General features: G+C 56.5%; 6 protein-coding genes across 6 annotated transcripts; 2 read left to right on the top strand and 4 right to left on the bottom strand.

Annotated features, from left to right (window-relative positions):
* Positions 1-1,137: 1,137 nt before the first annotated feature.
* Positions 1,138-2,652, top strand: KRP23_11884 (uncharacterized protein; the record flags this gene model as incomplete). Its single annotated transcript, XM_067882464.1, has 1 exon — positions 1,138-2,652. The coding sequence occupies one exon, from the start codon at positions 1,138-1,140 to the stop codon at positions 2,650-2,652; it is 1,515 nt and encodes a 504-aa protein (XP_067740055.1).
* Positions 2,653-3,086: 434 nt separating this feature from the next.
* KRP23_11883 (uncharacterized protein) lies at positions 3,087-4,739 on the bottom strand (the record flags this gene model as incomplete). Its single annotated transcript, XM_067882463.1, has 1 exon — positions 3,087-4,739. One exon carries the CDS (start codon positions 4,737-4,739, stop codon positions 3,087-3,089), a length of 1,653 nt encoding a protein of 550 aa, XP_067740054.1.
* Positions 4,740-5,268: 529 nt separating this feature from the next.
* Positions 5,269-6,945, bottom strand: KRP23_11882 (uncharacterized protein; the record flags this gene model as incomplete). Its single annotated transcript, XM_067882462.1, has 1 exon — positions 5,269-6,945. The coding sequence occupies one exon, from the start codon at positions 6,943-6,945 to the stop codon at positions 5,269-5,271; it is 1,677 nt and encodes a 558-aa protein (XP_067740053.1).
* An 836-nt stretch (positions 6,946-7,781) lies between these two features.
* Positions 7,782-8,492, bottom strand: KRP23_11881 (Temptin; the record flags this gene model as incomplete). The annotated part of the gene is made up of 1 exon (XM_067882461.1): positions 7,782-8,492. The coding sequence occupies one exon, from the start codon at positions 8,490-8,492 to the stop codon at positions 7,782-7,784; it is 711 nt and encodes a 236-aa protein (XP_067740052.1).
* Positions 8,493-8,716: 224 nt separating this feature from the next.
* Positions 8,717-9,469, bottom strand: KRP23_11880 (Temptin; the record flags this gene model as incomplete). Its single annotated transcript, XM_067882460.1, has 1 exon — positions 8,717-9,469. The coding sequence occupies one exon, from the start codon at positions 9,467-9,469 to the stop codon at positions 8,717-8,719; it is 753 nt and encodes a 250-aa protein (XP_067740051.1).
* A 150-nt stretch (positions 9,470-9,619) lies between these two features.
* Positions 9,620-11,476, top strand: KRP23_11879 (uncharacterized protein; the record flags this gene model as incomplete). Its single annotated transcript, XM_067882459.1, has 5 exons — positions 9,620-9,947; positions 10,012-10,074; positions 10,141-10,344; positions 10,408-10,508; positions 11,471-11,476. The coding sequence occupies 5 exons, from the start codon at positions 9,620-9,622 to the stop codon at positions 11,474-11,476; spliced, it is 702 nt and encodes a 233-aa protein (XP_067740050.1).
* Positions 11,477-12,470: the final 994 nt, after the last annotated feature.

The following is a 12,470-nucleotide window of genomic DNA, read 5'->3' as shown; positions in this document are numbered from 1 at the left end:
TCAATCGAGAGTCCGGCGTGGCTGCTCACGAAAGGGCGAGCGCAGGAGGCGAGAGAGGTGATCGCTAGTTTGTACGGCGAAGAGCATGTGAGCACGGCCATGTCGTGGCTGGAAGTGAGCAAACCGCACGCTGACGACGACTCCACCTCGACGGAATCCATGTTCGCCCCACGCTACCGCATGCAGCTGCTCGGAGGAGTGCTGCTCTCCTGTGCACAGCAGTTGTCGGGCATCAACGCCGTGTTCTACTACTCGGGCAGCATCTTCTCGGACGCCGGCATCTCGGACTCGCGCGTCGGCACGCTCATCATCAACTTCATCAATATCTGGCCGGCCTTCTTCACGGGCGTGCTGGCCAACCGCTTCGGAGCGCGCAACATGATCCTCTGGGGACTAGCGGGCACGGTCGTGATGGCCGTGGGCATGACGGCGTCCTTCATCGCGGATCTGCCGGCGCTGTCGGTCGTCTTCACTGCGCTGTACGTCATCGCGTTCGGCGTGACGCTGGGGCCGCTGGTGTGGGTCATGACGGCCGACATGTTCCCCGACTCGATCCGCGCGAGTGCCTCGTCGCTCTGCATCGGCGTCAACTGGCTGTGCAACCTGGTCGTGGGCGTGGCCTATCCCTACATCTCGGACGCGCTCGAGGACTACGCGTACGTGCCATTCGTGGTGCTGCTCGCCATCTTCTACCTGCTGTCGCTGAAGCTCGTGCCGGAGACGTCGGGCAAGTCCGCGGAGGAAATCCTGGCCGAGTACGACTCGCGTCGCGGAAACAACACACCAAACGAGTGATCCACGCGCTGTGTTGAGGCTACATCCAGCTATCGTTTGTCAATGTCCTTCCTACTGATATCTATATATTCAACGGCATTCTTGCACTCCTCAAGTCCTGATTCTTCCAAACTCGCCATGCATCGGATTGTATTATTGTCCGAGAAGACAGAAGAAGGGGATGACAGTGCTGCATGTAGAACAAATCCACTTGCCAACTTTCATCAAGTGGCCACAATGGATTTCAAGAATCTCCAGTCGCCAATATTCGCGCACAATGAGTCCAACATCGAATTACTACAAGGACCAATAAATGCACGTGACACGGAGACATCCGTCGTGGAAATCGGCGCAGGAGAGCCAATGTACAACGCAGAGATCTATGGAGGCCTACGCAAGGGCGGTGCGGTCAAGTTCTTCTCCAGATACTGCCTCGGTATCGTCGCCGCCACCTTTTCGTCGACGTTCGCGATCGAGTGCCTTACCAGCATGATCCAGCCCATGTTGAGGCAGCACTTCGGCCTCACCCCGGCGCAGTTGGCTGCGTCGCAGCGTCTGACGTCCATGCCGTTGATCCTGAGCTTCCTGTTCGGTCTGCTGTCGGACTGCTACCCGATCATGGGTCTGCGTCGTAAAGGGTACACGCTACTGGGCCTCGCGACCACGGTGGTGAGCATCTGGTGTCTGGCCGGCTTGAACGCGTACGCCGAGTCGTTCAAGACGGGAACGGCCGGCACCGGACTAGCTGTGCTCTTGATTGCGTTCGCGGCGCTGGCCAGCATGGGCAACGTCATGATGTACGTCAGCATCCACACGCGAGTGACCGAGCTTTCGCAGCGCGAGCCGTTGGGTCTGCGCGGCTCGATCCAGGCGACGTACCTGATCTTCCGCTGCGTCGTGTACGTCATCACGGACGCGTGCGTGTACGCGGTGCAGCAGTCTGCTACGGCGACGTCTTCGCACCAAACGACTGCGTTGGTGGTGTTCGGCGTTGTGATCGCGCTGCCGACTCCCATTATCGCCAAGTTCTGGGAGGAGAAGTGCTACTCGCTGCCGACGACCATGAAGACTCGCGGCCAGATCCTGTGGAAGATCATGCAGCAGAAGGCGGTGTGGAGCGTGCTGGCGTTCCAGTGCTTCTTCACGCTGTTCAACGGCATCACCTTCAGCGGACCAGCGGTCATCGTGAGCGTGTGGTCAGATGCTAGCGGAGACAGCGTGTTCATGCAGCAAGTGATGTACTATGGCGCGACGGTGGTGACGATTCTGGTGTGGCGCTACTACTTCATGAACCGTCCGTGGCGCTCGTTCTACGCCGCGTGTCCGGGGTTGCTCGTCGTGCCGCAGGTGATCGTGGCCGTTCTGGTGACGCAGGACATCCTTCGCGACCGACTGTTCTACCGCATCATGACTCTGTTTGGTAGCATTTCGTTTGCCATCAGCTGGATCGGCAGCATCATTCCGCTGACGGAGATCATCCAGGAAGGCTCGGAAGGCGCCATGGTGGGTCTCACGCTGTCGCTGTACTTCCTGGTCGGCATCTTCGTACAGACGAACTCGGTGGGGCTTTTCGAGGGCAGCAACTTCTACGATGTCGCTGGCGTGGCGACTGACACCCCGGACGCACGATCGGATGTGCTGAAGGTGCTGCTTCTGAACTACGGCATCAACGCGCTGGCCGTCTTCGGACTCCTCTTCTTGCCGCGTCAGAAGTTGGACACGCAGCAGCTTCGGAGTTACGGCGGATACACCAAGTGTGCAAGTGCCGCGATCGTGACTTTTTCGGCGATTCTGTTTCTGTATTCACTTGTGATCACCATCATGACGTTCATTCCAGAAACCTCCTGCATTCGTATTGCCGGTGGAACGGGGTGTTAGGTATGTCGACATGTAGAGGAAGATCCCGTAGTATTTGTAATTTATTTGTTGTTTAGTGGTTCTGTCCGTCGTAAAGAAGTACAAATACTATTATACTTTTAACCCTGTACACGAAGTACCCAAAGTAGCCGTACCTGCTTTTGGTACGCCTTATTCGACTAAAGTATTGGACTCAAAGATACTATCAATCAAAATAGCATAGCAGAAAGACATACCGAGTGTGTTGGAGCACATGTAGCGGAGTAGCATCGAGCAGGACGCGCACTTCAGTTCTATATGTATGCAGCAAACAATGTTATCTCGGCATCAGGGTCTACTTTTACTCTCCAGCAGTGCGGTTTAAAAGTAACATGAAGCAATCTTGAACGGACAGAACCACTAAACAACAAATAAATTACAAATACTACGGGATCTTCCTCTACATGTCGACATACCTAACACCCCGTTCCACCGGCAATACGAATGCAGGAGGTTTCTGGAATGAACGTCATGATGGTGATCACAAGTGAATACAGAAACAGAATCGCCGAAAAAGTCACGATCGCGGCACTTGCACACTTGGTGTATCCGCCGTAACTCCGAAGCTGCTGCGTGTCCAACTTCTGACGCGGCAAGAAGAGGAGTCCGAAGACGGCCAGCGCGTTGATGCCGTAGTTCAGAAGCAGCACCTTCAGCACATCCGATCGTGCGTCCGGGGTGTCAGTCGCCACGCCAGCGACATCGTAGAAGTTGCTGCCCTCGAAAAGCCCCACCGAGTTCGTCTGTACGAAGATGCCGACCAGGAAGTACAGCGACAGCGTGAGACCCACCATGGCGCCTTCCGAGCCTTCCTGGATGATCTCCGTCAGCGGAATGATGCTGCCGATCCAGCTGATGGCAAACGAAATGCTGCCAAACAGAGTCATGATGCGGTAGAACAGTCGGTCGCGAAGGATGTCCTGCGTCACCAGAACGGCCACGATCACCTGCGGCACGACGAGCAACCCCGGACACGCGGCGTAGAACGAGCGCCACGGACGGTTCATGAAGTAGTAGCGCCACACCAGAATCGTCACCACCGTCGCGCCATAGTACATCACTTGCTGCATGAACACGCTGTCTCCGCTAGCATCTGACCACACGCTCACGATGACCGCTGGTCCGCTGAAGGTGATGCCGTTGAACAGCGTGAAGAAGCACTGGAACGCCAGCACGCTCCACACCGCCTTCTGCTGCATGATCTTCCACAGGATCTGGCCGCGAGTCTTCATGGTCGTCGGCAGCGAGTAGCACTTCTCCTCCCAGAACTTGGCGATAATGGGAATCGGCAGCGCGATCACAACGCCGAACACCACCAACGCAGTCGTTTGGTGCGAAGACGTCGCCGTAGCAGACTGCTGCACCGCGTACACGCACGCGTCCGTGATGACGTACACGACGCAGCGGAAGATCAGGTACGTCGCCTGGATCGAGCCGCGCAGGCCCAACGGCTCGCGCTGCGAAAGCTCGGTCACTCGCGTGTGGATGCTGACGTACATCATGACGTTGCCCATGCTGGCCAGCGCCGCGAACGCAATCAAGAGCACAGCTAGTCCGGTGCCGGCCGTTCCCGTCTTGAACGACTCGGCGTACGCGTTCAAGCCGGCCAGACACCAGATGCTCACCACCGTGGTCGCGAGGCCCAGTAGCGTGTACCCTTTACGACGCAGACCCATGATCGGGTAGCAGTCCGACAGCAGACCGAACAGGAAGCTCAGGATCAACGGCATGGACGTCAGACGCTGCGACGCAGCCAACTGCGCCGAGGTGAGGCCGAAGTGCTGCCTCAACATGGGCTGGATCATGCTGGTAAGGCACTCGATCGCGAACGTCGACGAAAAGGTGGCGGCGACGATACCGAGGCAGTATCTGGAGAAGAACTTGACCGCACCGCCCTTGCGTAGGCCTCCATAGATCTCGGCGTTGTACATTGGCTCTCCTGCGCCGATTTCCACGACGGATGCCTCGGCTTCCTGAGTTGCTGAGTGTGCGTTGAGCGGTAGCGCTCGAGCGTCATTGAGGTCGAACGACGGGGAATGGAGGTGCTTGAAATCCACCTTGAGCTCCATTGTAGATGCCAGCGTCGCCGCTTCCCGACGTAGACGACCTGTTAAATCGACGACTACGACCTCCTCCAGTTTGACGAGGTGGGTAACTTGAGCGAGCTGCAAGTTGGCAAGTGGTCTTCTGCACCACGTACTAGTAGTATCCAAGGCCCATCCTGTCCACGTAGGCGCGATACCATGGTTAATCCTCAGCTGCACAGTACCATATCCCTGTCTTATCAACCAGGTGCTGCAGGCTCACTCTGCCATCTTAACAAGGTAATTGACTGCCAGCTCCATCTGGACCAGCGCAACAGGGAATGGCAAACAAGAAATCACAGTAAAGTAAGCTGCAACCTGGCGTACACACGGCAGTAAGTGCAGCGTGAGCAACACAAACCACGGATAGTCGATTGGGTGCACCACCGAGTGTTCAAAGAAGACCTGCATAAGACTTCCCAATAATGGTTAGGTACCAGATCATAGCTTTTCACACTCGACTTCATTCATTGACATATCCGCAACAGTCTGGTCTTTCATAAATACCGCTTCGTTAGCAGCCGGAGCCGCCCACAAGGGTGAGGCATGACGTGGACGGGATGAACGACATGAGCGTCACCACGAACGAGTAGATGAAGAGGACCAGACAGAAGGCGAGAATGGCAAAGCTGGCGCCCTTGGTAAACCCTCCGTACATGCGCAGTTGCTGCGCGTCCAGCTTCTGGGAAGGCAGGAAGAAGAGCCCCACCCAAGCCAACGCGTTCAAAGCGTAGTTGAGGAACAGCGACAGCAGTACGTCCCAGCGCGCGCCCGACGTGTCCGCAGCCACGTCGGCCGCGCTGTAGTAGTTGGTGCCTTGGAAAACGCCATGGGCGTTCGTGTCCACGAAAATGTTGACGCAGCGCTGCAGCGTGAGCGTCAGACCCACCAACGCGCCCTCGGAGCCTTCTTGGACAATTTCAGTCACGGGCACAATGGTGTTGAGCAGTCCAATGCCGTCCGACACGTAGGTCATGGAGTAGAAGACTCGGTAGAAAAAGCGATCGCGTGCGATGTCGAGTGCCACCATGAGCGACACGAACAGGTTGGGCAGGATCTGGAACGCCGGCGCCAAGGCGAAGAAGATGGGCCACAGCCGGTTGATGAACAGGTAGCGCCACACGAGCATGATGCCGATCATGACGAAGTCCTGGATCGTCTTCACGAGCAGCGAGTTGTCGCCGCTGGCGCCCGCCCACTTGCTCACGACGGCGGTCGAGTCGCTGAACTTGATGCCCAGGAAGAGCGTGAAGAACCAGACGAAGGCGAGAATGCGCCACACGGCCTTCTGCTGCATGATCTTCCACAGGATCTGGCTGCGGATCTTCATGGACGTGTTGAGCGAGTACACGTCCTCGTTCCAGTAGCGGAACACCAGCGGCAGCGGCAGCACCGAGATGACCCCCAGGATGATCATGGCCGTCGACACCGATATGTTGGGCTCCGAGCCCGTGCCCAAGGCCAGGAACGACAGCACGGACGTGAAAATGGACACGAACCGCCGGAAGATCAGGTACGACACCTGGATGGCACCGCGGTCGCGCAGCGATTCACGCTGCGAGTACTCGATCACGCGCGTGTGTACACACACGTACGTGATGATGCAGCCGATACTGGCCATCGCCACGAGGATCAAGGCCAGCACCACCATGCCTTTACTCGCCGTCGAGTCACTGCCGAGGTACGCGCTGACGCCCGCAATGGCGAACACTGCGACGGCGTTGATGACGCACCCGAGGATCATGTAGCCCTTGCGACGCAGCCCCATGATCGGGTAGCAGTCGGACAAGAGGCCGACCAGGAAACTCAGCGCCATGGGCATCTGGATCAGACGCTCCACCGCGATGACCTCCGCCGAGTTGAGTCCCAGCTGGGTGTTGTACATGGGCTGCACCAGCACGAGCAGAGCCTGGTACGACAGCATGGACGTGAAGGTGGCGGCCACGAGGCCCAGACACTCCATGGACAGGAAGTCCACGGCGCCGCCTTTGCGGAGACTGCCGTACATTTCGTGGTTGTAGAACTGCTCGCCGGCCACGAAGCGTCCGCCCTGGTCGTCGAACGACACGCCGCTCGCGTTGAAGTCGAGCGGCGAGTCGAACGTGCTGAAGTCCATTTTGCTCGCGGGCGGCTGCGGCACCATCCCGTTCACGGACTTGGCGTCGTACATGTCGTTGGTCGGGTCGTACATGACTTCGGAGATCGTTACCGCCGCGTGACTACAGTACCGACCGACGCTCTCTCCAATCGCGAAATGAATTGACCTCGGCCACCCAGACGGCAGAGCGACGACGGTGACTGACAGCCAGGTAAAAGCCGAGACTTTGCGTTGCGCGGTTCCACGTGACCAGTCTATGAGCTATCGGATCCCTAGCGTTGGGAACGTAATGAACCGTAGAGTCGTGCCCAGCCCCGCTCTGCAACGGCGCGTGGCATGCCACCGCAGCTCCGCTCAAGGGGATGGCTGCGTTGACTGGGGATGCACTTGCAAAGGCTGTGAAGGAGGCGGGGCAGACGTGGAGGAATGGCCATCAAGTATTTCGGGGTGGACGACGAACCGAGCAACAGCTGGCTCAGTAATGCTCCATCGTCGCCGTGACTTCTGCTGCTGAGGTGTTGCCACACTGCAGTTGAATGCAATGTGCGCGCCTTGATTGATAAATCTAGTGCATGTAGCGATGGAGGACCCATGCGTCATGCAGCGGACAAGTGTTGAAGCAGTGTCCGAGTCCGGCGTCGCGATTGACGATCCTTTCGGAGTAGCTGTCGTTGCATTGTGAATGCATAGTGAGAGCAAGTGAAAGAGGAGAGACAGAGCGAAAGGCAAGTCGAGGACAAGTCTTCGTTGGCAGGTTTGGTTCATGTTGCGGCGCCTGAGCATTCCTTGACATTCTGCTTAGAGCACAAAGCTCGCGTTAAAACATGGTCGCGTATTATATCCTTTGCATCGCATTTGAGCTGGTCTAGATGTCGTAGCGCTGCAGGAGAACGAGCGAATGTTGTACAATGCACTGCCAGCTCACCACTTTACTGTGCCCGTCGTTCTTGCTGCGGGAGCAGACTCCACTGGCCCTGTCGCCTTCGCATCCGCATGACAACGAAGCCCAGCAGACCGAGCACGACTACAGCCGAGAGCAAACTCGACGAAGCGAGAGCCGGCCCAGCTCCAGCCTCCTCGTTCTGCGCGGCAGCCTCGTCCTCCGCCGTCTCATTGGCACCTTCCGTCTTCTGGCTGGACACCTCGATCGGCTCCTCCGTGTCCTCCGTCACCGTTTCTCCCTTCACTGCCGTCGTCGCCACTTCCTCTGTCTTTGCACCTTCACCTGCATCAGCCGACACATTGCCCGCAGTCTCCTCGCACACGACGTCTTCCCAGAGCTTCGGGTCGGACTTGAACGCAGCGTCTCCAGGATGCGATACACCCTCCGACCAGCGCGCCACCGCGTGCTTGCGGTACACGAACTCGCAGCACGGATCACCCAGCTCCTGGCCGTTGGTCTGGCCGTCCCCGTCAGAGTCTTTCATGCACAGCTCCTTGGTCCACTGGAAGTCCGCGTCGATCATGTCCATGCCAAACTCGTTCATCGGACCGGCCAGCACCGGGTCCACATGCCCCAGCGCCGTCACGCCCGGCACCTTGTCGCCGTTGGGCACGCGCATCGCGTACATGGAGTAGCCCCGTGTCTGGGGCGTCATACACGCCGCGAAGGCAGCTACGACACCGACGAGCGCACGCATTCGGAGCGTAGACGATTGGGAAATGAGACCCTGCATACGTGGCAAGCGCAAAGACACGTGAGATACTGAACATGCTCATGAACAGCCGCAACTTGCTCCAGCGTCCTCTGCCATGGTCTCCATCTCGCTCCAAGCTGGCTAATGTATTGGAGCACGGGACCACCAAGGACGGCGGCGCTTGTTAGATGTATCTACATATATTCTCCCCTCTACGCCTTCCTGCGTTACATGGGTCCTCTTCGCTGTCGGAAAATGGGCAGGTTGCGTGCGGAGCGACGCCCCACCCGCATGACCACCAAGTAGACCACCATGACCGTCAGCGCTACAGCCGACAGCATCACCGACGACCGCATCATGGGCGCCCCCACGTTCAGCTCTGCGTCGCCCTGTACAGCCTCCAGCTCCGTCTCGTCCTTCTCCTCTTGCTCCTTCTCAGCTTCAGCCTCCGTAGCCTCCAGCTCCGTCTCTTCTTGAGCCTGCGTCTCTTCCGGCCCCTCTTGCTCCTTTTCAACTTCAGCCTCCGTAGCCTCCAGCTCCGTCTCTTCTTGAGCCTGCGTTTCCCCCGCCCCCGCTCCACACACGAGACCCTCCCAACGCTTCGGGTCGGACGTCAAGTCGGGGTCTCCCGGGTGGCTCACGCCCTCCGTCCATTGGACACGCTCGTTCTTACGGTGCTCGAACTCGCAGCACGGATCTCCCAACTCCTGGCCATTGGTCTGTCCGTCCCCGTCTGAGTCCTTCTTGCACAGCTCCTTGCTCCACTTAAACATGGCCCCGATAAAGTCCAGGCCAAAGTCGTTGTTGGGGCCACCGCTGTCCGGCCTCTCGTGTCCCAACGCCGCCACGCCCGGCACGTTGCCCCCATTTGGCAGCTTCGCCTGGAAGATCTTGTACGCCCACGCGTCCGGCAGGGCGCACGCGACGGCCACAGCGCACACGGCGGCCGCTCGCCCCCAACTCGAGCGCACCACCCCCATTTAGCAATTGTAAACCCTCACGAACTGACTACAGAAATCCCGTATAAACCGATTGGGTACATGATGGAGCATATCTTCAAGGACCATCATTCTGTGTTTCCGCGTCCTTTCGCTCTAGCCCTTAGTATCCAAAAGACAAGTGCGCACTCGATGGGGATCCGCAGCACGCGGCCGCTGCCACTGGCGAGCGCGGAGCTGGCGTTGGCCCCATTCTTCCGGCGGCGCTTCCGCTCCTGGCGCCTGGAGCACGCGCGGCTGGCGCTGCAGCGCTACCGCCTGCTCACGTCGCGCTTCTGCGTGGACGCGCTCCAGCTCAGTGTGATCCTGGGCATCAAGGAGAAAAAGCTTGTGGACGACGTCATGCGGCTGTTTCTGCCGCGCACGCCCACGCGCGTGCAGTGCATGGTGGACGTCATGGAGGTGCTCATCGCGCTCGCGCTCGTGTGCCAGGCGCCAGACATGCTCCAGCGGTTTGAGTGTAGGTTGATGTTGCCAGTTCTTTATTTTAGTTATGGTATTGACGTATTTTCTGCTGGGGAAAGTCATTTTTAATGTTGTGGACTTGGAGAAGAAGGGAGCGATCTCGACCACGGATTTGGTCATGTGTGAGTTGAGAACTAGGGGAAACATTTCGGATTTCCGGACGTTGACACTATTTTATTTTGATTTAGTGTGTGGGGCGGTGGGGCGCGCTGTTATGAAGCTGTTTGAGTACAAGGTGGAGCCAGAGCAGCATGCAGCGATGACGTACGTTACGGATGTATTGGACTCGCTTGGTGTGGGCAGGGACGGCTCTATTGCAAAGGGAGCCTTGTGCAAGTTTATGGTGTCGGATCGATTCGCTGTTCACTACGTCAAGCAATGCACGGGTGAAGGTGCGTGCAGTGAGACTTAAATTACTGAAGTGCGTGCTTACTGACGATGATAGGTGGATGCAGACAAACCGAAGCTGTATATCATGATGGAGAAGGACACGGAATTCTTAGGAGCTGTCGAGTTTAGCAATGAGCAGCAGATGCAGACTACATCGCTGGGGAATGTGCGAGATATGATCTACGCACAGATACATCGCGTCCCCGAGGACTTTACGTTTCTGGGCCAAGGGCGCGAAGTGGAAAAGGTCTGGGAAGTGGATCGTCGGGCGTGGTCCATTGTTCCTTTTGCTTTGCGTGGCTCACCAGGACTGCGAACCGACGTTATGGCCAAGAATCGTAAAACCGAACGCCCTGCCGTCGTCAGCCCTTTTGAATTTCGCTACATGGGCAATCTTATCAAGCGTTACAAGAAATATGTGCACGATATAAAGCCTGTCTACAAGCATCGAGCATTTCGTTTGCGAAAAAATGAACCGAGAAAGCGTCTCGAGCCGGTTGTACAGTGGCGTGTGGCCACAACCTGGAGTGGGGAGTGGCTTTTCGAGCAGCAATCAATCAAGACAAATTCGAAGTCCCACATCCTGAAATCGTTGCGGACAGCAGCTCGGCCACCGCCAGGAGTATTAATCGTCAAGTCACATTTTGGAGAGATACTGTCGCCATGTTCTGTGGGAAACATCGGAGACGATGACGATACAGAAAACCGTCCTTCGTCGCCACAAATCGATAATGTGCCTATGACACCTCCAAAATCCGAACAGCGGATGCAGCGAATTGTTGCGATGAATTTGCGTGAGCGCAAACATGAAAAACGACTACTCAAACAAAAGATACAATGGAAGGCCAGGCTTATCGCAATGGAAGCACAACATCAGATGGAAGAGAAGCGGCATCTCCAAACATCAAAGGAAGGTCAGCTCGCACGTGGTAAGGAGAGGAAGGATAATCTGGACAGCAACATAGCGCCCAGCATGAACACCCTGTTGGTTCATCTAGAAGAGGACAATACGTTACCGTCACGGCTTGTTTACTGTAAGCCTAAGCAGCGAAGAAGACCAAAGAAGATGGAGTGGTCAACGTATCAATGGGATGTCCCGGGGAGGTTGCTGTCTGCTTTACCTCCCAGGCATAAAAGGCTGAAAGTGGCGAAGATCAGCGATGACATTTCACTAATTACACCAGCTGGGACTTCGGCAAACCAACAGATTGAGCTAGGACGCTTTCTCAGCTCCACCAACATCTTCCTAGAGGACAACCAACTTGAGGTGTTTCCCGTACTGGTCATTCGACCAATCGAAGAGCTAATTTGTGTAAATGCGCCTGCCGACGATATGATTAAGGATGCTGGGATGCCTTCTAGCGCGCCCGCTGATGAGGTCAACGCATTCAAGGTCGAAAAGAAGCCGTTGTTCGCGAGCAAGACATACTTAACAGAGTTTGAATACGATATTAGCGCGGCCGAAAGCAACTTCGAAGTGCTTTATCAACACGTCGCCAGTGGGACCCTACAGGATGCAATTTGGTTGAACCGGCGAGATGTCTTTGGGCGTACAATGCTTCACGACTCTGCCGAGTTCGGACATGCGAATATAATGGAGTTATTACTGAAAGCTCGAGTTATCGTAGATACTCAGGATAGCAGAGGGGATACAGCACTTCACCACGCTGCCCGCCACGGACGTCTAAAAGAAGTGAGTTTGCTTTTGCGAGAGCATGCCACGCCCTGGCTGTTGAACTTTGAGGGGAAATCTCCACTGTACAGTGCTTTGGAAACGGCTGCCAAAAGATCATCGCGATCGATTGTTCAGCCCGAAAGCAAAGGATCCGAACTTCTCGTGGATTCAAAGCCGGCCGATGACCGCAAACACTTCTTCCTTGCCCACCGTACGTATCCTCAACTTCGTCAAGTGATCGACTTGCTTTGGGACAACTACAAGCTAGAGCATCTTGTCAGAAGTGATGGATATGATCGCATAAATTGCTTAGAACTGGAGAAGCAAGTGTACGGAGACATGATCGAGGCATGCCACGATGGTAATTTGCTGCGGGTACAACGATTGGTAGATTTGGAGAAGCGACCGGTCTTGCGATATATAAACGAGCAAATGGAGTTCTTGCGGCGCACT

Source organism: Phytophthora ramorum, assembly GCF_020800215.1.
Source record: "Phytophthora ramorum isolate Pr-102 chromosome Unknown Phyram_PR-102_s0013, whole genome shotgun sequence".
Taxonomy (NCBI): Eukaryota; Oomycota; class Peronosporomycetes; order Peronosporales; family Peronosporaceae; genus Phytophthora; species Phytophthora ramorum.
This window is presented reverse-complemented; position numbering and strand designations above follow the sequence as displayed.